Source organism: Eutrigla gurnardus (genome assembly GCF_963514095.1).
Source record: "Eutrigla gurnardus genome assembly, chromosome: 2".
Lineage (NCBI taxonomy): Eukaryota > Metazoa > Chordata > Actinopteri > Perciformes > Triglidae > Eutrigla > Eutrigla gurnardus.
The window spans coordinates 5,818,585-5,844,964 of NC_139916.1; the positions used below are offsets into that span (position 1 = coordinate 5,818,585).

General features: G+C 46.2%; 2 protein-coding genes across 7 annotated transcripts in view; both read left to right on the top strand.

Moving 5' to 3' along the window:
- arhgap46a (Rho GTPase activating protein 46a) overlaps positions 1-11,929 on the top strand; it is a 29,303-nt gene extending 17,374 nt beyond the window's left edge. For 3 of the 5 annotated variants that reach the window (XM_084028185.1, XM_084028187.1, XM_084028188.1), the window contains 8 exons: positions 1,174-2,608; positions 4,829-5,486; positions 5,705-5,797; positions 7,991-8,064; positions 8,309-8,508; positions 9,110-9,201; positions 9,321-9,490; positions 10,363-11,929. In XM_084028185.1, coding sequence (XP_083884311.1) covers positions 1,174-2,608; positions 4,829-5,486; positions 5,705-5,797; positions 7,991-8,064; positions 8,309-8,508; positions 9,110-9,201; positions 9,321-9,490; positions 10,363-10,557 — 2,917 coding nt within the window. In that variant the 3' untranslated portion in view covers positions 10,558-11,929. Of the gene's footprint in view, positions 1-163; positions 282-1,173; positions 2,609-4,828; positions 5,487-5,704; positions 5,798-7,990; positions 8,065-8,308; positions 8,509-9,109; positions 9,202-9,320; positions 9,491-10,362 lie in introns of those variants that run through there. The other 2 variants (XM_084028189.1, XM_084028186.1) reach the window with 2 other exon arrangements.
- A 1,593-nt stretch (positions 11,930-13,522) lies between these two features.
- phf20a (PHD finger protein 20, a) lies at positions 13,523-25,413 on the top strand. 2 transcript variants are annotated; one of them, XM_084028223.1, is made up of 17 exons: positions 13,523-13,659; positions 15,520-15,626; positions 16,311-16,482; positions 16,672-16,756; positions 17,134-17,210; positions 17,305-17,896; positions 18,001-18,051; positions 18,138-18,407; positions 18,552-18,746; positions 18,879-18,974; positions 19,599-19,754; positions 21,129-21,310; positions 21,408-21,507; positions 22,060-22,255; positions 22,336-22,771; positions 23,493-23,676; positions 24,037-25,413. In XM_084028223.1, exons 2-17 carry the CDS (start codon positions 15,544-15,546, stop codon positions 24,177-24,179), a joined length of 3,018 nt encoding a protein of 1,005 aa, XP_083884349.1. In that variant the 5' UTR covers positions 13,523-13,659; positions 15,520-15,543; the 3' UTR covers positions 24,180-25,413. The 2 variants fall into 2 exon arrangements, with proteins under 2 accessions (XP_083884349.1, XP_083884350.1); XM_084028224.1 differs by lacking the exons at positions 13,523-13,659; positions 19,599-19,754.
- The last annotated feature ends 967 nt before the right edge of the window (positions 25,414-26,380 follow it).

A 26,380-nucleotide genomic window follows, 5' to 3' on the forward strand; every position in this document is an offset into this window, starting at 1 on the left:
GGCTTCAGGACCTCAGGGGAATTGTTTCAGCATTGTTCCAGAGAGACGTGGGGAGGGGGTGGGGGGTTCACTCCACCTCTTTCCTCCTCCCTTTGCATCCTCTTGCTGCCATTAGAGAGAAACTCTCAACTAAGCCGTACCAAAGGGAAACCTTTGAACACTTGTTATATGGCACTACGCGCTCGGTGTTTATGTTTTGGATTAACGAGGACAGAAGGTGATCCGCTTTCATCAAGTTAATTACCGCGTTGAATGTTAAGAAGACATTGGAGGTAGAGGCGGTAAGTCTCCTTTCCCTGCCTTCAAACGTATTAAGGCTACCTGGTTGACCTTTTCGATTAAGAGAGGAAGTCTCGTATGTTCTTACTGCGTCACACGTGTCTTACTCTGGCCCGCCACCAACTGTGTCCATGGGTGAATAGCACTAATGCCCGCTTTGGACACACTCGGTGGTTTAAGAGGGCAAGTTTGGATCAGTTGAGGAATGAAAAGCGCTGATAGCAAGTGAAGATTATGAGGGGACAGCCAAGTGGCGGGCAGCAGACCGGAGCAGCGTGACCAGATTCATGGCAGATTGTTCTAGGTTGCTGGGATTAGCAGTGGGCCATTGGGTTTGAAGTTAGCCCAGCCGCTCAACCAAAAGGAGAAGAATTAACCTTTGGACCCGAGTGAAGATATTCTCAGCTGTGGACTTCTGCAATCCTGACTTCTCTATGATCAACCTCTTTTCATGTGGCCTGCTGGTTTACTGTCCAAATGTTGATTCAGATGGCGGACTTGTATGCCATGTGATAGTGGATGAAATAGTGGACATGTGGATGTGTTGTGTTCAGTCACTCAGTATTTTTAGGCGCTTGGTTTTGCACAACACACACTGGAGTTATTGTCTCATGAGTTTAACAAGGCTATTATGACTGCCAGACTAAAAATGGAGTAAAGTCTTTGGAGGTCAGTGAAATGTTTGGAGAAGTATTTGTGGATTGCTGCTGATTTTCCCAGCCCTGTCAACTTTGGATTTTTTGGAAAAGCTGAAATATAGCGAATGCCTGTGTATGATTGAGCCTTTATGGCACGGCGTGTTGGATTTTGGGTGTTTCTTTTCGACTTTATATATACTTTTGTTGCTTTGACCAATGTCAAATCTCAATCTGTTTGTTTTTTCTCTCTTTTTAGGGATGCTTCTCAAAGATGGCAGCCTACGCCTGGTTCTAAGGCAGCCATGTTGGTGAAGGTGAACAGCATGAGCCGTAGCCAGCCCATTCCAGTCTTGCAGCAGCAGCAGCACCCCCAGCACAGTGCAAACAGCAAAGCCAACACCTTCACCCTGCACCCCTCCAGCAATAAAACCCAAGCAGGACACTTAAGCTCCACCCATGGATATAAAACTGCCCCCTCTGGCAAAATGACAGCTGACACGCGTCAAGCCCATCACCTGAGAAAAGCCAGCAATGGCAGCTTCTGTTTGGTGACATCGGACGGTAGCCATCCCAGTCCGCTCCTTCACCGGTCACAGACCAGCACACCATGCCCTGTCTCTCCCCATATTGGTTGCACTACCCCAATCTATGATGAGCCAGTTTCAGAGTGTCCCATATATGATGAACCCCCTACAGACATGGAGGTCGAGGGGGCGCACCTGTACAACGGACAATCTCTGTCTCGACTGACACCGACGCATAGCCTCCAAAAACCCAGGCACATCCAGCCACCTGGTTCAGGGACCAGACACAGGAGGAACCCCTCTGCCTCTGACTACAGCCCAGCTGGTCTGGAGTGCATCAAGCACATGATCAACGTGGACCCCAAACAGGGGCTGCTATCTGGCTCTCCTGTACCCACACGTACCCCATCCCCTACCTCCAGGCAGGATCCTGTCTTGCCCCAGCCTCCGTCATTTCCCCAGGCCCAGGCCCACTCTTTGCCCCAGGCTCGAGGCCAGTTGAGGGACAGAGAGCCAGGGACCCCAGGCCCAAGTACACTGGACAAGAAGCAAAGCTGGCGGGTTCTTGAGGCCACTGTCCAGCGCGCCATGGAGGCACGACACAGCAGACAGAGCAGCCAGGCCTCGCAGGACTTCCCCTCCTCAACCCCCCTGGCCACGGCAAACTATCAAGACTCTGGTTACTCCACCGGCCCCTCCCCAAGTCTGAGAAGAAAGAGCAGGAGGAGGGTGGGAGCCGGTGGTGGTGCAGGAGGCAGGCCGGGGTCAGTGGGCAGCAGCGGGGAGTTGTGCGCCCTCAACGAGAGGCTCATGGCGGAGATGAGGGAGGTGGTCAGTCGTTCCAACACCATGAGGGAGGTGAGAGCGGGGCTGGACCCAGATGTGGGGGAGAGGGTCGTCGTGCCTCGGACGCGGTCCCCTGCCGACTCACTTAGGTGGTACGGAGGAGGGGCAGGGGGGTCAGCAAGTAGGTGCGCGTCACGAGAGGAACTCACTGGGGCTCCCCGGTCACTGAGCAGGGCAGGTAACCATGGCATCCCTGCACTGACCCCTCTGGAGATCCCAGGGAGGCAGAAAAGGACCTATGAAAAGGTGGACACCTTGGAGATGAGTGTGAACAGCCAGGCCAGCCTCTCCTCGCCAGAGACCCCAGGACCGCCCTCCCAGGTAACCCCTACCCCTATTATGTTTGTGTGTCTGTTTGCAAGTGAGGCATCCAGTGAGAAAATAAATCAATTCTTCTTAATAAGTAAGGGAACACATTATAGCCAACATTATGATACTTTGCTGTCTGATTAAGAGCTCAGCTGTGTCTAATAGTGTGGTCCGTTTGCCTCCAGGTTTGCTTGGATGCAGCTTTGTTTGCTCTGAAAATTCACTGATTACTTAAGTAGCTCCAGTATAGAGAAGAATTCAGTCTCACTGTGTCGAATGAATGAGTCATTCCTGAATAAAACGTTTATCGGGAATATCTAGCTGCTGCTTCTGTTAGGTTCAGTGTGTCTGGCCCTCAGAGAGCTCTAAGTGGAAGAATGGACACATTTGTGTGAAATATTGCTCTTGGCTATTGGGGCAGACCAGACAACAAAACACGGTTTTATGGTTATATTCTGATTTGCACAGCACTAACGTACAAAGAGACACATTTTGAGGCCGTGGTGATGGCTTATCGTGACGTCACGGGTCCTTAGAAAAAGTGCACATGATCAAAGATCGGATATATAAGTAGCATCATGTGGAGCCACTTCCAAGATCCAACTTCAAATCACCTCTTGCACCAGCATCCATATTTACTTTAATTAACTTCCATATTTAATTTTAGTATCGTTTTCAGCAGTGGTCCCACTGTAGCCCTGAAATTATAATCACGAATGTCTGGTTCAACAGGCAGCTGTGGGATGAGCAAAAGTAATCTGTCTCTTTGAAGACAACACAGAGCGTTTTCTAAGTAATGAAATATTTTACATTCCGAGCTTGAGTGCCTAAAATGTCCCCAGGACATTAGGCAGTGGGAAGGCTCGGGACTGCTGACTATAATGGCCACCGTCCCAGCATTACCTGTCATCCTCTTACCACCGTCCATCTGCCCTGCGCTGCAGGTACTGTGTACTCGTATGCCAGCTCTATGCTTGGGCATCTGGGGCCCATGCCAGGCCTGAGAGATTCAGGACATGGCTTCCCTTGGTCAGGAAGGAGGGCCGCTGCGGACCATATGGCCCAGGCTTGGCAGGGAGATGAGGAAAAAGAAGAGGAGGCAGGCTGGTACCGAGGCGTGTTGGTACCATTGTAGCTTAAGCATGTTAGACAACAGCCAAGGAGCACTGAGCGGGCCCCCTAAGTCCGTCCTGGAATGTTCTTCAGACCTGCTGTTATATCACTCACGCACACACATGCACTCACAGATTATGGCTTTCCATGTATGAGCAGCTCTTTATATCCATATTTGAACATTGTGTTCTTGATGAAAGACCTTTTGAACTAGCGTGTTCGTAGAATGCGATGAAACTGTCATTTTCCACCAAAAAACATGAATAATTCATGTTTTTAAAGTTGAGGTCATTTTCCACTGCTTCACTGTTGAGCCTCAATCCATAGTATGAAACATGACTATCCTGTGCTGGTTGCATCTGTAAGCGATCTGTTAAACATTGTAATTTAGGGAAAATAGAAGTTGTACATTCCTTAATTTAACATGTGCTTTGTTGTACTTCTTCTGTAATTAACCTCTGTCACCCATTAAAAAAAGAAACACCAGCTATGTACAACTTTATAAACTCTGCCAAAACCCAACCTCACATCTGCTGCATTTGATTGAGAAACCAAAAATGCAGAGTCCAGCTTGTCTGGTAATTGTGAGCTCCATATGACATCAGGGTCTCATTGGAAAGACATTTAATGTTCCATTAGTATATTTGAGCTTTGATTCTGGCTCAGGTTTGGTGTTGTTCCTGGCTGTTTGCAAAGCGTATCTGGTTTACTGGCCTTCTCTCTTTAAGGACTTTGAGGTGCTCCTTACAGTCATAAACTGCACCACAAGGGACCACAGGGAGGTCTAGAGCATAGCTTTGGTTTTGTAGAGTAGCGGGGCCTGGTGTGGGAAGGGACTACTATCTGGTCACCTGCTCCTGAGGCCAGAGGTCATGAGGATTTGGGGAGATTTCTTTCCCGGTACAATTCCTCTCTGGCATCAGGAAATGAATGTGCTGCTCCTGCAACGATTCCCCCTCGAGCCCCAGCATCGCAGAGCAGAGCACGGTAGGCGGAAGGCAGCACGGTTTCTTGTGTGACACAGGGAAGACTCAGCAGCAGCACACACAGTTTGTACCCCTGCTGCACTCTTATCTCCTTCTACCTCCTATCTCATGTCCACCTCTTGTCCCCCTGCAGGAGGGCACCCTTGAACTGCAGGCTCAGTTGGAGAGCAGGAAGAAAGGCATGGTGGATGGGCGGACTGCTTCTCTGGGCCCTCACCGCCCTGCCAACCATGAAAACAGGGAGGGAGGTGACGGGGCAGGAGTAAGAGCCGCCTACCAGCTCTCCTACGCCACCCTGCGGCAGCCCCCACCTCCCGACATGGGCATGGAGGACTGGGCCAGCAAGCACCTCAACATGCACACGCAAGGCCTGTTCCGTCGCCGCGTCTCCATCGCCAACATGCTGTCGTGGAACCGCGGGTCCATCAAAAAGCCCATGCTGGTAACCAGCAACCGTGCCGTCAGGAAGGAGGCCTGTGAGATGTTCAAACTGGTGCAGGCCTACATGGGAGACAGGCCTTCGCGCCTAGACCGCCGTCACTGTGCCCTCATCATCATCACCAAGTGCTGGGACATGCCGGGACTGCGGGACGAGCTGTACGTGCAGCTGGTGAGGCAGACCACAGGTAATGCCACCCCTAAAAGCTTGGCGGCAGGCTGGGAGCTGATGGCCGTCAGCTTGGCGTTCTTTGCCCCCTCGCCCAAGTTCCGCTGCTACCTGGAGGGCTACATCCAGAGACACACGGAGCCCACCAGCGACAAGAAATGTGAGTCTCAGACTGAGCAAGAGGGTGGGTCACCTTTCTTTCTTCTGTACCTCCCTGTGTTGTTTTTATTTATTTATTTTTAATGCAACCCAGAGATATGTCACTCTCTTTTAATATTGCATTTTCTTCCCTTTCTTTGTGGAATTGTAATTTGATGAAGTCAGTATGATCACGATATAAAGTGTTGTTTTTGCTGGACTTTGTGTTTAACCATCTATCCCCTGCTACATTCGGTTCCACAGTGACCCAGTTCATACTCGAGCAGCAAGAACTGAAGCTGAAGAAGAATTCAAAGTCCAGAAAGAAGCGGAAACAGAATACAGATGACGAAGAGGGTAAATGTTCATTCCCTTGCTTTTCAGTCCAAAATATCACCTTAAGGACATTGGGTCCTCAGCATTTCACAGTTTTACAAGCATATCTGTTTGACAGAGCACAAAGTACGCAGGGGAGGGACTCCCAAAGATGTTTTTCCACTTTCTTCAAAAGCTGTCTAGAGCCTAAGCCGTGAAAGCCATTACAAATCTAACGTATCGCTCCCTGTAGAGTGACCACTTTGAGTGGAATGGAAAATCCAGCGCTGTGCAGTTTGTCAGATGAGTCCACGCTGATGTACTTGCAGACACAATGAATGGGTTTCACAGAAAGTCGAGCTGCAAAAAACAAAAAAATATGTAGGATGAGAATTTCAGAACGTTCTCTATGCACACAATGGCCAACGCTGTGAGTCATATTAGCGGTCTTTCTCTCGCCACTCGCATGTCAGACGGCCGTTTAAGGGGATACCTACTCATCAGCACGTGCCCTCATTAGAGCAGCCCACACTGCCAGCTCTTGATGATGATGTCACTAGAGAGGAACCCTATCATCTCACAACAGTCACCGCAGCAATGGCCTCACACATTGTGCTCCAGTGACTCAGACTCCAAGTGACTAAGAGGTCAAAGAGAAAGCCTACTGACTGTTCCTGACTAACTGTAAAGGTCTGTTAGAGAGATGAATCTTGATGAAAGGCAGCAGAGAAAAAAAAAAGTCTTGCATGCGCAAAAATAGCACAATGGGAGCTGCTGCTTGATGGATGGAGGAGCTGGGAGACGTTCATTGTGTCTGACCAGAGTAATAAGCAGCTGTGAGCAGCAAGATGACGGGTCACATGTGGGAACGTGAGGCCTCTTTTCAGGATAAGATCTGGTCTGGGCTTGGAAAAGGACTTGTTTGGGCTCAGGGAAGCGTTGGTTTCAGCCAGCTCTCGGATTAGCGCATACTCGTCTCGTAAACAATACCAAAAATGAGACTCGGGTTGTCTCCTAGACATCTTTTAATGACTCTGTGTTTTTGTTGTGTTTAGCTTCATCACACGTGGAGACAGGTGTCATGCTGTTCTCATCCTGTTACAGTACACTCAAGCTCCTAATGAGCTCCTATTCCTCCAGGGCTTTGGTTGCCTGGTTGTTGTTGTTTTCATGCCATCAAACCTGATGTAAATATAGACCACCAGTAGTGTTAAAACCCTTCATCACTGCAGGAAAGTAGCTCTGCACTCCTGCCGTTCTGTAAGTAAGTGGACGGACTCTTTAGTTGGGAGCCTCGGGGAAAGAAGATCAAGAGGAGAATTATTGGTATGATCTCCCTAATTGGATATAATTATAGTTTAATGTGGTCAGATTGGCAGAGGTTGTGAGCGTGCATGGATGGGAGTCACCTGTTTGCCATAAAAACAGGGGAGGGAGGGTGGGCTTTGGCTATTGGGAACATGCCGGTGGAAAGTGTTTGTTACTTTTTTAAATCAGTGGGTTTGTCCAACTGGCCCTGGTTCAGGTGGCTGATACGGTGGAGAGTCTGGGAATTGGAATGGGCCCAATGAGAGCTCAGTGTTTGGTGTAAACCCCAGTTTCCACAGCATTGAGAGATTTTCATGAGTGCATATGATGTCACACCAGCCAAGGTTTTCTGTTGGCTTTTTGCTCGTTTTGGGAGCTAGAAATGTACAAAATCTCTTCACTGTTTAAGGAGAGATCATGAAGGAAGGACATCCCACCTCCAGAAAACAATCTTCCTCTCCACTTCCAAACTAGATCCGGACCCTACAGTCGCTATAGGGCAGGTAGCAGACAGCCTCTGTGTTTGTCATTCCCTCTGTAGCCCCTTATGTCTGTGTACTCCGATGAATCACCTGAACGTTGGATGTGCAGGCCGGATCCTGTCTCTGAAGCTTTTGTTCAACAGCCGTAGTAAATCTTTTCTCAGCCTGACAGTTTAGCCAGGCCCGCTCTAATCCCCATATGCCAGAACCACACCGTCAACATGTCTCTCCAATTCCCACTGCCTGTCTCTCATACGTTATTTGACATCTGTGGGAAAGAAAACGCAGTTTGACTTGTTTGTGAGAACAAATTTAAAGAATGTATTACTCGGTAATGCCTGATGCTTAAGGGTTTTTACACAGAGGACATAACAGCAGTGTTCACAGTGTTTCTTGTGGACTTTGGTTTTCTCAGTCCTAAATTTTCCTTTGTATCAACCTACAGGTCTGCCTATCAGCACGTACGGCAAGTTCTGCTATCGGAAACTGCAGAAGGTGGCGATCACCGGAGGCAAAAAGGTAAGAATAAATGTCACTTTCACGTGACAAAAATAGGACAAATCAGTTCAGAAAATTACGATTCAGCATCTGAGTCATCGTAGCTTCCGTCACATAGACACGTAATTACAGGCACAGTCACAGGTAGAGACATAAACACAGACCCAGTCATAGTAGAGCAGCTGCAGACACAGCCATGATTAGTATCACAGTCTCTGACATGGTCCCAGGTAGTAAATCTACCCCTTTCCTCCCACCCATCCAGGGTCTACGTAAGCCCACGCTGGAGGAGATCGACCACAGTAGGCGGGCCATCGTCACTCCCTCCCTGTTTGGCAGTTCTCTGGAGGAGGTGATGGAGAGGCAGAGCGAGCTCTTCCCGGATAGGAAACTGCCCTGGGTGCAGGTTCAGCTCTCCCAGTACGTTCTGGCTCTGGGCGGGGCTCAGACGGAGGGCATCTTCAGGTACTAACTCATGCCTCGACTTGAGGAAATTAGATGGGGGGATCTTCTTGTACTGTATGTACTCTTCTGAATGCATCGTGTGTATAAACAAATGTGTGTGTGGTCTCTTGTATCACTGTAATTCTCCCTGTGCACTGTACACAACAGGCAGCAGAACAAACAGAGCTCTGCTTTGCTCCTGAGCCCCGCGCTGTTTAATTTGCTGCTTCATAATGTGTGTTTGCGTTTCTGCTAAAGCTGACAAGCACGTGGGAACGACCCAGCTGTGTGTTTGTGTAGGGTCTCCTCCAACAAATGTAATGCTGGAACGTCTTGACTCGTTCCCTTTTCGTCAAACGGACTAGACTCGGATCTCCCTGTGAAACTCCGCCGCTACGCGGGAACTGTGTGTGTTTTGATTGTGTTATGGTTATTCTGTTTTTGTTTTGTTCCTACTGTAAACAAAGAACAGTGCTTTCAGCCACCAGGCCACATTTGAAACCAATTGGGTGTGCATGAGTAACTGATTTGCCAGAGCGTGGAGGAGGATCTGTAACGACGGGAGCGGAGGTCCCTCTTGTGGCCTTTGAGTGTAACTGACGTGCTGTGTTTCATTTTTCAGAGTGCCCGGAGACATCGATGAAGTGAATGCGTTGAAGCTCCAAGTAGACCAGTGGAGGATCCCAGAGAATCTCTCTGACCCCAACGTTCCTGGTGAGGGAGAACATATTTGCCTCATTTTGTTTTTGTGTGTCTGTGTTAATATTGTACAGCCCTAGTCGTATGCGTAGGGTTTGGATATGAATACTAAGAGTAATGCTTGTCTTGTTCAGCCTCTCTAATGAAGCTGTGGTATCGGGAGCTGGAGGAGCCTCTCATCCCGATGAACTTCTACAAGCAGTGTGTCAGCAACTGTGACGACCCGGTGGCGGCCATCGCTGTGGTTCAGTCTCTGCCTGAGCTCAACAGGCTGGTGCTCTGCTACTTCATCCACTTCCTGCAGGTAACCAACATGTTGACGGAAATGTGTGAAACACAGCCTTTAACACTAATACATCTGAACCAGGGTCTATATTCCACATTATAACACCGTTATGATGATATCTTTTAGTCTTTCTTCCATCCTTAGTTTATTTTAATGAAGAAGCACCATGTTACCTGTTCGCACACACAACAAAAACACATACAAACTAATTGTAATATTATATTCAGCTCTGAAAACGAATACATCGAGAACTATATTTAAAAAAGTGAATTAACTAAAACTTGATAAAAGATGAGAATTAGAATTAAAACTGATGGTCAAATGATTAAAAGCCACCTTTTAAAATTTCCTCCCCTGCGTTTCCAAGTGGTATGATTGTTTGCCTCGCTGTCGCAAAGACAACCGGGTGGCTTTCCATTTTCCTCGGAGCCCAGCAACCACCAACAACACAGGACACACGGCATTTGTTTTTTCACAGTTGCTCTACCATCAGCCATTTCCTCCACTGGGGTTAGCAACTGGAGGAGGGAAAAAAGCCTGTCCTCTTCCTGTTTCAGTTGCACAATGGTTAAAGCACAAAAAAACATGTTTTTTTATGTTTTAACCACAAAAAAACAATCATATTGTATGGTGTTCTAAAATGCTGTAATTTTCAGAAAGGCTTTTTTACTGCCTGAAGAATTAAAACAGAATTTGTATTGTTATTTCGACTACAATCCCTTCTGTGTTGTTGTGAACTTAAATCCTTCTACCTTCAAAAATCCATTAAAAGTAAACCTCAACTTGAACTAACTGATCGTGACTCATGTGCTACTTGCTGCAGGTCAAAGGTCAGCCTGTCCATTCAGCCTTGCTCATTTCTCTCTCCTTCCGTACTGATTACTCTCCAGGTATTCGCCCAACCTTCCAACGTGGCTATAACCAAGATGGACGTGAACAACCTGGCCATGGTGATGGCCCCCAACTGCCTCCGGTGCCAATCCGACGACCCGCGCATCATCTTCGAGAACACGCGCAAGGAAATGTCCTTCCTGAGAATGCTCATCGTTCACCTGGAGACCAGTTTCATCGAAGGGGTGGTGTAGACCCCTCGGGTGCTGAATCGGCATCTCCGGTTACACATTTACAATCATGCACAAACACTGTTTCTGTTCAGACCACACTGGAAACTCTCGGGTGAGATATTAACACCTCAAGCAGTGTGAGATCAGCCTGGACTTCGGACCCTTGTTCTCACTTGCTTTTCTTACTGAGATACAAAACACAAAATCACCTTTTTTTAGGTTTTGAATGTGTTTTGTGTTCATTCTAAAATAAACGGTGGCTAAATGAATAATGACTGTATTTTCTAACCGCTGCATGTGAAAACAGATGTACTCTTTGATTTCTTACTGAATGGGTAGTACTCGTTTCATAGGATAACTGGGCTGTGTGAAGTCTTACAGTATTTACGTCACAAGTATTCACAACAAACCTAAAGGAAGCAGCGTTGACATTCGAGTTCCATTCAAGTGCGTGTGTGTGTGATGTTGTCAGAGTGTGAACAAAAGACACGGAAATCTTTGATCATGTACAGGAAATTTGAAAACGTAAAAGAGATTTGTAATGGTGTCTTATTAATAAGCTTGCCTGTGCTGTTTTGAGTAGTTGTACTGCTAACTCGCGTCCTCGTATTTCGTTTTACGAGGCACCGCAACGACTATTATGAGCAGAGAGCCTTCATTTCAAAGCACGGACTGGAAGGATGTGCAGAAAGCTCTTTTTTTTTAACGGATAGCGACGATTTTCTAAGAAAATAAAACTTGGAAGTGCTTTGATTTTACACTCAATTGAAGCCAGACAAGAATGTTGTAATTACAGTTTATGTCATCGCGGTGTGGGAGGTTGGTAATTCAACTGCTCTTTCTCTATTATCTATTTTTAAAAAAAAACAAGTCTTTCAATTGGAATTGTGTTCTCTTTTGTTTGTGGTCTGTTGTCTGTATGTTTTTTTTTTTTTGGCTCAGGTCTTCTGATAAAACGGGTGTGATGACTGTACGGCCTCCCTCACAGACTGAGAATTTAATCTACCACAAACCCCTGTACTGAGAATGGAGTGTTGTTCAACTGTCGAGCACTATGAGAATGTAGATGAAGCGTTTTGTGTCCCCTCTCAGGCTTTGCCGATGTAAATAAATCCTGTGTGTATATAGTATTAACTCTCCATAGGTGACTTCTAATGATCCAGGTGAAGGGTGAAGTTAAATGTTGCCGTAAAGAGCAATAAGAAGTGTTTTTTTTTTTGTAATTAACTATTCATTTCTCTGCTGTAACCCACCTGCCTTTTGAACATAGGATTGATTCAAACCACTCTGTGTGTGCGTGTGTGTGTGTGTGTGTACATGTGTGTTTGCATATCTTCTTGTTATAATAATGGAATGACTGTCCAGAAATAAACTTTAGGTTTGTTCAATTGTACCTTGGGTGCTTTGTGTTTATGTTGGCACATTTGCATGTATTTAGATAGAGGATTGCAGGGAGGAGACAGGAAATGAGGGAAGAGAGAGGGGGGGGCAACATGCAGATACCCCCCTGGCAGGAAGCTGCAACCACATGATCCAGGTCTTAGAATAACTAGAGAACTTTAATTTGCCTCTTGTGAATAATTAATTCTCATTTGCAGTATTTCTTAATTGTCTAAAATACTTGCAGGTGGCATTTATATTTTAAACGATTTTTAATTTATCTTATTATTTGGGTAAATGTATTCTGTATTTGTGTATTTATACCTGCAAGGTGGGCTCAAATTATGGGTAAACTAATGTATTATAGATCAAGGATTTTAATGAATTCCATAAACAGTTTAAGGGATAAAATCTCTTAATAACTACATATATTCATTGGTTTGGACATAAGTTTTTCAATTAAGGTGAAAACTTGAGGGTTTGAAACATAGCCATGTATATTTTAAGGAGACTGGCATGGTTTAAATCTATTTATTATATTACCCTTTGCACCAAGGCCTTTAAAAGGGCACATTTGAGTTGCAATGTGTTGCACAACCAGGCACAGAAAATGAGCATCCATTTGTCTCATGTGTTTTGTACAGCTAAAGAAGGCATCTCATGTCCGCTTTAGACACGCACCATTCAGAGGGCTTTTAAGCCTATTTAACCCGTTATTATCCCATTTGTTTCTGTGACTGCACGGGTGAAAAGGTTAGCAAACAGATACAAGCATCTTCCCCAACCTGTCACACAGCATCACCCTCACCTTCAACTGTTTGTCCCTTTTTTCTGCACATCACTGCCACCTGAGTCATCTGACACACCCGAAAAAACATGGACCTGTCCGCCGCCGCCGCCGGTGAGAAGCCGGCACGGTGGGAAAGGACCTCTGACCTCAGTGACAGAGGTCATGAAACAAGCTGGTTTCATTTTTAAATGTGTGGCTTTTCTGCACAAAACATCAGCCTTACTTACTTGATTATGTTTATATGCTACTAGGCTCACGACAGTGTTTTAGTTACATTTATTTATAGTATACATTTATAGTATTACACATAAATGTACTAGTAGATGGATAAAGGGACAAAATGGTGGAGAAGCTGATACCCACCCACTAGTAATTTGAGTTTAGCTTGCTCAACCTCCACTCCTGTAGGCTAAGTAAACAACAGTTCCTTTGTGTGGACGATGGGTGGCGCTATGCGCCCAGTGACAGATAAGTGTGGCTGAACAATGGCTGAGAAACTTGCCCGGGACCTGCCTGGACTTACTGGATGGATGTAAAGAGAAGCAAGTGAATATATTGGCTTTTATTTATATGTATACCTGAGAATATCAGCTGGTCTTACGTCATCTTCTTAAAAGCCTGCTTTGCTATTTAAGATCAAGCGGCCATTTTTTTTTTAAGTGCTTCATCTGTAAAATGTTGACATTTTTATGGAAATACATAAACATAGCATGTCCATAAAAGCAAAACGACGTGTATGCAACTTTTAAGTGACAAATGTCTGAATACTCGAGGGCCCGGTGTGGGCGCATGCGCAGTGCGGCGCCACAGTGCCCGCGCCGGTGGAGAATGCAACTGGGAGAAATTCAACTGCGTGATCCGGAGCAGACAGGCGGAGGCGGCGGGAGCTGCGCTTTAAACGGATTACGCTGCATATTTTACACCCCATCGGACAAAGAGTGACTGGAGAACAGGTAGGAAGCACAACTCGCATCTTCCCGTCGCTTCGGCGGCTGTAATTCCTCGAAACATCGCGAACGAGGCCGGTTTTGGCGGATGCGTCAGCGGCGGAGATGGTGTGGTGTGCCGCATGTCGGCTTCTTGAGTTCAAAACAAACGTGACGGAGTCGCTAATAAAAAAATGTAACGTTTGTAAATGTCGGTCTTGTTCGGTGTGGTTAGCAACGGGTGTCTTTGCTAGCCGTGTGTGTTCTCTTTCCAACGGCTGCTTTTTTAAATCGCGTCGTGGTTTCTCAGTTTTGCGTGAAGTTTTTTTAGCGCTTCGCATTTCCACGCCGCTCGTTCACGACACGGGGGGGGAAAAAAGTATGACAAAGTAGGCCTAGCGCGAGGCCCCGAAGAGCTTCGGGAGTGACAGCCGCGCGGCCAATCACACGCGAGCATCCCGCCCACACGAGACTCTCCCGACCAATCACGTTCGCCTAAAGCGCTGACGTAGGCGACGGTTCCTCTCCCCGCTACGCCCACCGTGTTATAAAACACCGCGGACAATAAAGTGGGGATAGCGGTAGAAGTGGTCCTCACCGTGGGCTCCACGGACGCAAGGCGGGCTTTAGTTTCCGTTAAAATACGGTTAAGACACGTGACGTGTACGTGGAGGGGAAACAACAGGGTGTAATGCGCTGCCGTTTATCACAGTTTATCAGCCAATTATTAAATAACTACCAGTGATGCTGCCGGTGTCTGGCTCTTTGTACACGGCGCACAAATGCACACTCGTTGTTATTACGTTTTAACGAGCTCTGATGCTCCCTGACACCGCGCACGGTGTCCGCCTGCCGCACACAATCGATCCGTTATAAGGGTCTCCCCCCCCACACCCTCCCCGTCGTCTTCTATTGTGTCTGTACGTGAGATCGGCTGCCCGGAGAACACGTGGGCCGAGTAGTGTCAAGATATCCGGTTTGTCTGTTCTGCGCTGGGAAGCCACGGGCTGCCTCCGCTATGGCGAACCGAGGCGACGCGGACACAAGTAAGACGTTTGTGATATTTAATGTAAGCTGTTTTTTAACCAAAGGCGCTGATTTATCTGGGTTCGTCCCGCGCGTGTGCATGTGCGTGTGCCCGACAAAGGCGGCGCTGCTATCGGGAAATGACATTTTCTATGCAAGACAAAAAAAAAAGGATCAGCCTCCTCCATCAAGCCCGTTATTTCAGACAAGAGGCCTGGAAAATCAGCATTCGATGCAGACTGCATAATCGATATCCTGTGTATCAGCATCGGCTTGATGCATAATTCACTGTACTGCTGGGTGCTTACAGTGGGGAGCAAGTTATATGTACTCATTATGCCTTCTCATGCTTGATGGCGAGTTAAAATAACACTGAATACTTATATATTTCTCATTTTTATTTAAAAAAAAATCATGTAGAGGTCGTTCTTGCTGTCTCCACGAGTGATCACTGAACATCTGGTATTAGTTACACATTTCATCACCATTTGAGGTACATGGCTCACCGTAAAAATGGCAGTTTTTTTTGCTTTTACACCGTGTTGCACTGTGCTAAAACGTGTGTAATCTGTAGCTTGTGTGTGTGTGTGTGTGTGTTTTACGCTGGTAATGTCTTGTATACCAGCCTGGATTATGTTATCGTGGTGTACAATGGGAGTGCCATTTTAACAGCAAAATTGCCGCTCCGCTGCAAAGCTGTGATTTGCCACAGTCTTCTGGTAGAGTGATTGTTAGTGATGACCTGTGAGAGTTGGCTGACTGCAAGAAGTAGTAGTAGTATTAGTGTATACAAGGTCATATAGGTATGGATTGATTGGCATGTGTTTTGGTTAATGTGTGTGTGTGTGTGTGTGTGTACAGGAAGGGAGCCTTGATGTGGGCAGTATGAGTAAGACGCCCCCTAACAGAAGAGGGATATCTTTTGAGGTGGGAGCTCAGCTTGAGGCCAGAGACAGCCTCAAAAACTGGTGAGTCATGGCCTCGCTCATTCCTCCCCATCCCTGTAACCGTACACTTCCTTCTCTCTCTCTATCTCTCTCTCTCTCTCTCTCCATTCTGGGCCTGGATCATCTATTCTGTATGATTGCAAAACACTAAAATATTAAGAACAAAGAGTGAAAGCCTCTCAGATCTATCCTCATTGGCAAAAGAGCCAATAAACGTCAGCTGGTAACGAAGCAGACTCTTTGATCTGGATTGATAATTGATCAAGTCGGTGAGATTCATCTGTGACTGATAATATAAATCATATGAATGGTTGCGTAATTCTTAAAATAGAAATCAAGATTGTCATCCTTTTATAAAAGGAACGATTTTTTTTACCAAACCATGTGACATTGGTGTCACAAGCACTTTTAAAAGGACTACTCAGCCCAGTCCTTTTGTCGGACACATAAAAACACAGTTGATGTTGGTCCTCCTATTTAATTCTCGGCTTTTCTGAATTTGTATTGGAAAAACCTTATGTCGATGCTCAACACTGCCCCCATCACCTCATCCTCTTAATGTTAGCAGTGTCTCATGATTCATTGAGTTTCTTTACGTTTGACATTTTCAAGATTCACTCATTATGTGTTTTGATAGTAGAGGATAAGGAACTTGCAACCTCCCGCCGTCCAATCACGTTACTGAATTCCTTTTTCGTCACGCAGGTATGCTGCCAACATAGAGAAGATCGACTACGAAGGTGAGAAAGTACAGATCCATTACCGCCAGTGGAGCCACCGCTACGACGAGTGGTTTGACTGGACAAGTCCCTACCTGAGACCCGTGGAGAGGGTTCAGCTGAGACGGCAGGGCCTGCAGGACGACGTCCCTGTACCTGTAAGTTGCTTTGATTTGTGCTGATTAAAAGACTTTGTTTAGTGTATTTATAACCCATTACCCTGGGGTTACTGGTGTATTTCATTTTAATAAAGATGTGACAGCGATGATAGTTGTGTTTACATTTCAGCTCCACCTCCCCATGAGATTTTGACTTTCCTGGATCAAATGTCATTGTTCTCCCTCCAGGGCTTTAATGTGAATGACAAGGTCCTGGCCAGCTGGTCTGACTGCCGTTTCTACCCCGCTAAAGTCATTTCAGTCAATAAAGATGGTGGGTATCTATACCTTCAGCTGTTTTCAGTAGAACCGTCTTAAAATGTTTAAAATGTCCATGGTATTTAAAGTAATATATGTTCAAAGATGTTACTCGCTATTCAAGTTCAGTGTTTTCAATACAAGATATGATGCAATATGGAGCGCACACACAGTCATCTGAACTTTTTCAGTTCCACCTTTGTTTTCAAAAAGGAAGCTGTGGCATTCAGTAATAGAAAAATGTCTGTTTCTTCCTCTGGCACAGCAACGAGAAGCAGCGAAGCTAGATCTGATGCACAATTACAAAACTCACCAACAGCACAATTAAGGTGTATTTACTCAGAAGTAGTGTGTGTTCGGCTGCCTGACTATGTTGGCCTTTATCCCCCTCAGTATCCTACACTGTGAAGTTCTATGATGGCGTTATCCAGACAGTGAAGGGGATCCACGTAAAGCCTTATATTAAAGAGGTAAATGTAATAATATATAATAATATTAAGATATTCTGTGTCCATGTCAATCATGTCTTTTGCTAACCGTCCCTTTGGTCCTGCCTCCAAATAGAGGGGAGGTGCAGGGACGTCTCGGTCCTCTGAAAGAAACATGGTGAGGAGGGCCCCGACCCGCAGGGACAGGAGGCCCCAGGAGAACGGAGGCCCCAAGAACAAGCGAGCCCGACGCAGCACGTCCGACCAAGAGGAGGACAGCAACAGTGAGGATGAGGAGCGCGACGAGGGGATGGTGAAGGAGAAGAACAAGAAGATGAACGGCGAGGTGGAGGCCGCACCCGCTTTCAAACAGGAGAAGGAAACGTCGGAGCAAGCAGACCAGGACAAACCGGGAAGTGGAGAAGGGGGGTCGGGACTCACAAATGGGGTGAAGGTGGAGGAAGAGGATGAGCAGGACGAGCAAACGTGTCACGTCAACGGAGAGGTGAAGCAGGAAGTGGAGGAAACGGAACAGAGTGGAACAAAGCCATACACAGAGTCACCTAAGCCATACACAGAGTTGCCCACTCAGGCGTCGGCGGCGATGGAGCAGGCGCCCGTCGCCATGACAACCGCAGAATCCAACGGAGATGTGGAGCAGAAGCCGAACATCCCGTCAGAAAGCCCTCATCCTGCAGCGGATGTGCCACCTGCCCCGCCTGTGAAGCGTAAGTGTTAATGGGGGAGATGTCATGGATCTGCAGGGCTGTGAGAACGGCATATTTTCAACGCCTACGTGAATTCATGCATTTCTTTCTTTTGCCTGCGACAGCGGTAAGGAAACAGGGCTTTCACAACCCCAACAGATTCAGCAGAGAACCACGTAAGTACAGCTCAAAACGTATTTAACTAGTTTTTTAGTTAATTCACTTCTTTTACACTTCTCACGTATGTCGTTCCTCGTTTCAGTGTACAGGGTTATAAAAAATCAACCGCCCCCCGTCCTGTCCATCAACCTCGACCACAACCCGTTCAAGTGCAGCGCTCCCGGCTGCACAAAGTCCTTCCGTAAGGCCAAGCTGCTGCACTACCACATGAAATATTATCACGGCGAGGAGCAGCCCCCGGAGGGGGAGCGCAGCCCCACCAGGAGCGTCCAGACCAGGGCCTCTGAGAAAATAGTGACTGCTACTGGTTTGGATGGCCCGAAGAGGAGGCGCACCATCTCTGCATCTATGCGTGAGTTCCTCTACTCTACGAGAAACGGTTAAACATGACATGCTTTAATTGATAATCATACAATTCTAAAACAAGGCTGCAGTATGAATATTGCACTTCCAGCCATGTGAAAATATCAGCGCCCTTTTCTGTGGTTTTTCTCAGACACCGTTGGGCCTCCGTCGGCGCCCCGTGGTGAGGTGAAAAATGCAGGCAGGCGCACATCAGCCCCGCCTGCAGTCAACACCCAGGGCCACCAGCAGAGGGCACTGCTGAGGGAGAAGAGCAAGGAGAACCAGCTGGACAGGAATGGATGCCAGCAGCAGGACAAGGACTCGGACAAGAGCGGCTTTGAGATCGGTCAGTATCATGCAGTGCGCGTGAGAGAAATAACTGCATTGTGTCTTCCATAGAGTCCTGCCTGTTCACTGTTAGCTACCCATCTTTCAGTGCAGTTTTATGGTTTAACCCTTGCCAATTGATGGTCCTCAGGGTCAGTAAAAGACAAACTGAAAGAGAAACCGAAACAGAAGGACTTCCTCCGCATTAAACTGAAGAAGAAGAAGAAGAAAAAGAAGGCCAAGTCTGGTAAGAAGGGGTCCCCTGGCATGGGGCCTCCTCGCATTATCTGCTGCTCTGCATGCGCACTCACTGTGACATTGTGGAAAATGGCTAGCCTGCAAAGCATAAAGCACTCCATTCACTCCTGTGTTGGTGTGGTGGCTGAGTCTTTGTGTGTGGGAGAAGTGTTACATCTGTCGCTGGCCTCTTGTCACTCCATTACGCCAATCGGGCAGCGATTTTCTTTTGACATCATCGCTTCTTGCATTCGCTCTCGTACACGACGACGGCGCTGACGATGAAGACCCAGGTGTTGTTGTGGCGCTGATAACGATCCAAACACGAATCCAACACCATTCTCTCCCTATGACGAGTCGGCGTGCACGTACACGTTTGTTTGGCATGCACACTGGTATTGTAGGTTAGCTTCCTCGTCGGTTATTCCCGACTACTAAAAGGCCTGAAAGGCTGGTGTGGATTTGAAACAAACTGATTCTCCCCCGACGGTTCTTGAGTCTATTATTCGTCCATGTTTGTTGTGCCACAGGTTTGTCACCACCTGATGGACATTTTGTTTAGCATTTCCAAAAGTTGACATTTTGTTCTACGTCTGCTTCCCCCCCCTCCCCTCCCCCTTCCCTTTATTAACAGACTACACAGGTAGTGAGGAGAATATTGACATCTCAGTATTGGGTCTTCAGTCCAAATTGAATTTGCCACTCAAATTCCCCCCCTCACACAATCACAAGCCTGAGGCCTACCCCAGCAGGCCTGGATACAGCTACTCACAGCAGATACATGTGGATGGTGGGTATCTCTGTGTGTGTGTGTGTGTGTGTGTGTGTGTGTGTGTGTGTGTGTGTGTGTGTGTGTGTGTGTGTGTGTGTGTGTGTGTGTGTGTGTGTGTGTGTGTGTGTGTGTGTGTGTGTGTGTGTGTGTGTGTGTGTGTGTGTGTGTTAGTTTGTCTGTGTGACTACCTGGCTTCCTCTCCCCTTCATTCTTCTATTCCCTCTGGATTCAATCCATCATGCTGCTGTTTTAGTGTGATGTGCATCACGCCATGTCCAAATGTGTTTCCTCATAACAAGTCCTGACCTGCAGAGTTAAAGGGATGGTTCGGAGTGAAATGCACCCTAGGTCATTTCCACCATGACATCCAGCCAAACACCCCCTCAGAAGCATTTTTAGCGATGGTCAGCATTGGTCAAGACAGCCGCTATCAGCCGAATGGCTTAGTATCTGCGCTAATGGTACATCTTGTATATCTGGTAAATTACCCCACTAATAATGCATGGAATGTTACCAAACTTCTGCAGTAGTACACATAGGGTCTGTACTCACAAAACCAGGCATAGCTTCTATCCTCTGCTGCTAACGCTAGCGCTGCGTCGACGCTACGTCCGTGTTTACCCAGCTGTTTCCGCGACGCGAGGTTCACGTGAGAGTATGAAAAGGTTTCACTGAATTTTTATAAATGCTTGTATTATCAGGTCAACACATTTTTAATAAATGCTTGTATTAACAGGTCAACAAGTGTTGACTAGTGTTGACCTGATAATACAAGCATTTATAAACAGCTGGGTAAACACGGAAGTGTACATTGCGGTAGCGTTAGCAGCAGAGGATAGAAGCTATCAGGCAAGTGTTCTTTTAAATAAACTCCTGGTTTACTTACAAACTTTAAAATGCCTCGTTTTGTGAGTACAGACCCTATGTGTACTACTGCAGAAGTTTGGTAACATTCCATGCATTATTAGTGGGGTAATTTACGAGATATACAAGATGTACTATAGCACTAGTACTAAGCCATTTGGCTGATAGCCCTATCTTGACCAATGCTGACCATCGCTACAAATGCTTCTGAGGAGGTATTTGGCTGGATGTCATGTTGGAAATGACCAAGGGTGCATTTCACTCTGAACCATCGCTTTAAACCTGCCGCCATCACAGATAAAACCCAATTCTTCTTGAACGCTTGGTTGATTGAATCCTGAGCCGATCTTTGCTGCTACGGCTTGCTTCAGCTTGTTTTATACAATCACATGTTTTATTATATAAACAACATATTATACATACATTTTGTACAGTTAAAGATTGAGTGCTAAATCATCGCAGGAAAAGTGTGTTCCTGTCGTGTGTCATTTCCATGAAAAACCATCATGTTTGTCCCTGTGGCTGTAGATGAGGACAGCATCAGCGACTGGTCCACCGACAGCTGCGGGTGGAGTGACGATGACTTCGGGGTGGATTTGGACGTCACCACGCCGCCCCTCAGCGTGGACTCAGGTGCTGTGGACACAAGTGACCAAGAGATCGTGCGGTGTATCTGTGAGGTGGAAGAAGAGAATGACTTCATGATTCAGGTGTGCTTTTCTCTCTCCGTCATGGCTATTTGAAGGCACTGCAAGCTCTTTTTATAGTCTGTGTTATTAATATAGAATATGCGTGTCCTTCCCTCAGTGTGAAGATTGTTTGTGTTGGCAACACGGCACCTGCATGGGTCTGCTGGAAGACAATGTTCCAGACCGATACACCTGCTACATCTGCAGAGACCCACCAGGTGAGGGGAAAGCACCACCATCGTTTAGCTATACAGTATGCAAGGTTTAGGTTTGTGGACATCAGAGCAAACTGCGCAGAATGTGTCTAAAAAATTCTGACATAATATAAAACATCCATCAATTATGCTTCAGATAAATCGTGAAGCATATGTATTTGTGTCCCTGAATATAAATGGTTTAAACTACAGAATGCAGATTGCCTTCTGGTTCACTGATTTCTTTCTTTTTAATACTGTATATATATTATAGAGCGGCCTTAGAGTGTCGACAGCAAATGTGGAAATAAAGAGCTGTATTATTAGTAGTTTTTTCAGTGCTGTTTTTACCTAAAGAACAGAATTGCATGATCGGATTGTCTTCTTTAGATTGTCCACGTCTTAATGAATGCTCTAATTCCCACAATCAAGAAAGCCAAGCAGCAAGCAGACACACCACTGCTCTTAAAGAGAGACTTTAGAACTGTTTTAATTCCAAAACCTTTCTGTGGTTTTGTCATTTCTGAACAAGTCGTTGCATTTGACAACATTTTGCAATTTGTTGATTATTTCCAGGTCAGCGGCAGAGTCTGCGCTACTGGTACGATCGTGAGTGGCTGAGCAATGGTCACATGTACGGCTTGTCCTTCCTGGAAGAGAACTACTCTCACCAAAACGCCAAGAAGATCACCACCACCCACCAGCTGCTGGGAGACGTGCACCACGTGGTAGAGATCCTCAATGGACTGCAGCTCAAGATGAGCATCCTACAGTGAGTACAAGGGAGATGCATGAAGAGACACGAGTTGTTCAGTGATCTACTGGATCTAATCATTCCTTTTGGCTTTTCAGGAGCAATACTCACCCAGACTTGCAACTGTGGCGACAACCCTGGAAGCATCTGGAGAGGTCACGGTTCGCCTCCGACTCGTGCCGTGGCAGCGATGCAGCTCCGTCTCCCGTGACTCCCGACGAGGACATGAGCCGAGGGGAGATTTTAATGTCGAACGCCCTCGAGAAGCTGAGCCGGGCTGCTACGGCTGCCACCTCCTCCTGCTCCTCCTCGCCCTTCCCATCCTTCCAGGACTCATACATTACCAGCGAACATTGCTACCAGAAACCGCGGGCATATTACCCGGCAGTGGAGCAGAGGCTGGTGGTGGAGACCCGACAGGGCTCCGAGCTGGAGGACAGCATGAGGAGCACAGAGGAGCTTTTGGAGCGGGAGCAGCGCTATGGAAGCCTGCTGGAGACGGACAGGCCCAAAGCAACAGGCACCAATAACAAGGTACGGGTCGTATTCCACAGCGGACGGGGAGGGTTAACGTGCACCCAGGTGGTCACTATAGTGAGTTCAGTGAGGAGTAAGATTCTAGAAATAGTTCCCCTTCTGTAAAACCACATTTGAGGTGTACTAATAATATGCTTTTTGGATAATACATACATCACTATAGGGTATAAATAGAGATTGAAGGATAATTTCTCATCAAGTTTCATCAGTCAGACTAAAATACAACCGTATCCACATCCCGGGTTGCTGTTGAGGAGATGTGGAGGCGTAGAGAATCTGAATGCCTTCTTGTTGCAGTTGTTAAAATACTACACCAGTAGCAGGATTACTCTTGAATTAATCAAGATTCTGAAGTGATGAAAGCTGCTGAATGTCGTTAACAAGCTTTACAACGTGTCTGTCCAGCTGTTAGTGGCACAAGCAGCTATATTTAGCATCCTTTTTTTGTTTGTTTTACAATAAATAAATTCCTTGGAAGTCATCAGTGACTTTATGCACACAGTCTTGATGATAAAGAGCACAATAGAACATTCAGATTAGAAGTAGGTAAGATGTCATGGCAACATAACATCTCTGGGTGACTCCAGTGATTCAAGGATTTCACTCAGCCTTTGTTTGACCAACAATGTCGATGTAACAATCTCGTTTGTTTCTTTATTAGTGTGCGTCTGCTTGAAATGAAAATCTTTTCCTCGTGATCTCATGTGCATGTCTCCAGGCTTCGATGATTGGTGGCTCTTGGTCCCAGGCCGAGACGAGGGAAGAGAGTGGAAGAGCTCCTGGAGAGGCGAGCGATAACAGCAGGCAGCATCAACAGAGACAGATCAACCTGCTGGATCACATTGATGCAGTCCAGGACGAGGTCACACACAGGATGGACTTCATAGAGAGGGAGCTGGATGGTAAGACCTCCACTGTGTCTCTTTAGCAGGGTATAGAACTTTGAGATTTGATTTTAAGAAATGGTAAAGATGATACCCGCTGCTCATATCGGTGGTCTCATCAATATATAATGTTTGTTAAGCAGCAACTGTTTCATGTTGGAAGTTTCTATCCAAAAATGATAGTTCTAAAAATGTCTTATCGGCTGCCGTCACACAGCATTAGCCAGCAGGTATGAATAACTAATAATATCACTGCTAAGATGATATTGAAGTATGCTAGTCTATTACCAGGAAAGACATTTAATACCGATAGTTTGGAGTACCATCAAGTGTAAACCTGTGCTCACCTCTGGTCCTCCTTCTGCTCGTTGTCCTCAGTGCTGGAGAGCTGGCTGGACTACACCGGGGAGCTGGAGCCTCCCGAGCCTCTAGCCCGCCTGCCTCAGCTCAAGCACCGAATGAAACGGCTGCTGACACAGCTTGGGAAGGTGCAGCAGATTGCCCTGTACAGCTCCACATGAGGGCGCCAGAGAACAGCGGCAGCATCGCTCTCCACAAAGAAGCAGTGCAAGGGAGGAAGCTCACTGGTCTCTGGCTGCAAAGATAACGATATTAATGCAAGTGCAAGACTCTGATTATTCAGCGCAATCTCTCGGACTGAACTTCTGCAGCTGTTTTTTTTTTTTTTTTTTTAAGGTTCTGTGTGGTGGAGTCCGATGCTACAACCAGCCAGTGTCATACATATATATGAACATGTGTGGAAAGGCGGCATCATAATTCAGGATGAAACACAAAAAGTAACCTCGTAGATGCAGGAGAAAACCCCTGAGGACCAGATTACACTTCTATGGTTCCCATGCAACTCTAAACCTTACGAATGCCTTTTTGTCTGAGCTACTTCTTAAGGTTGCCCTGTCTCTCTCTCAGTACACAGTGCTTTACATGCAGAAGCTTTATATATGAAATTGCAGTAGAGTCCCTGAACCTCAACAGCCTCTTTGCAATCGTTTTTTCAAACATGTTTTCCAATGGTCACCTTTTTTTTTTTTTGCATCAACAACGTCCCAAAGTTCCCTTCTAGTCACCTGTTAAGTCCTACTGCATTTAAGGTCTTGCTGCATGTGTGGACAGCCAGTAAGTTGAAGACATCCTGTGTGTGAGAACACTATGCTTGGAGAGTCTGTAGTCATTTGTTCTGTTCTGTTTGACCGTCTCAAGGTTTTTTTTTTATATACTACACTGTGAAGTTATTTTTGTCCGGAATCAAAGGCATCTTATTTTCAGTTTTAGAGACGTAACGAGTGTGTTTTTCTGTTTTGTCTGAAACTGTAATTCTTCTTCTTTTCTATCGGCCCTCTCATCAGTGTACCAGTTCTATCAGTCAATCTTTGTGTTTGTCAGTTAACCTATTCCTAACTTCAATTTATTGTTTGCATTGGTGTTGCTGTAGCACTTGACCCCATGATTCACTGAAATACTGTAACATGGTCTTTTGTTAACCTAGCATCTTGTGCTTTGTCGGTGGCATACTCTGCTTTTCTTCTTTTTTCTGTTTTCTTTCATCTGTTTAGTTACAGTATTTGGCTTGTTTTGTAAATATGTTATTCAAAAATGTGCACTTCTTTATTGAAAACATCCTCTGAATTCATACATTGTATGCTACTGTAATGTCTGGCTTAGAAGCAGGGACATGTCCAAAACAATGCAAACAGATCTGCTGGTACATAAATAAACTATCATTGTTATTAATCTCTACGGGCATATTCTCTGTTTTCTCAACGTATCTCATGACACGCAGGGCTATTTGAAGAAGAGTGTTCCTTCTCATCCTGTTTATCCACCTGGCAATAACGCACCCAGTGCAGTCGACGGTTGCATCATTCACAGTTTGATGTAACATGTTTTCCCCACAGCTGATTTGTGCTGTTATACAATCAGATTGAAATCGGGGCCAGCAGTGGTCTTGATGGCCTGTGTTTGTGACTGATGTTTTTCAGAGCTAGAGGAAACCCTGCTGAGGTGCCGCTGAGCAAGGCATTTGACCTCCCAACTCTCCAGTAGAGCTGGAGCAGCACTGCGAAGCTGCAGTTTGGGGAACGGTATAAACCAGACGTACTTTTCTGGGGGGTGGACATGCCAAAAAAAGATTGATGTAATGCGTTTTTATTACATGGACGATTTGAGCGGTTATATAATCGGATTGAGAATATAAACTTGATGGGAATTCTAATCGTTAATCTCCAAAAAATGTTGTCAACACCGTGTGTTGATGGGTCAGGGTAAATTATATATCGTTTATTATATAATTTTATATTTTGAAAGCGTTGGACTATTACCAAAAATTGATGTTTTTTTGTTTTGTTGTTTTTTTAAAGACAAATAACCTTGATTTATTACGTTGAATAAATTAATGCAATTATCTCACCTCCTGTTATGAAAAGTGGGCGTTTGCTCTGAGGCATGCGCTGTCCACCTTTTATTTTAAGACCACGACTGATGCAGCTGTGGCTCGTTGCTATAATAAAGTTGGTACATCCAGCATGAAGCGTAATATTAGGATGTGAGCGCAACTCAAATACATCTGACTTGTCAGCAACATTACAGTCGGTGCGTGTGAACTGAATCCTCTACATTTGTGTCGTGGGGAGCAGACTCTCGTCTTCGCTATTTCTTTTGAAGCGGAGTGAGACCTCCTGCCGCCCCCTCCCCCTCCCCTTGTGCT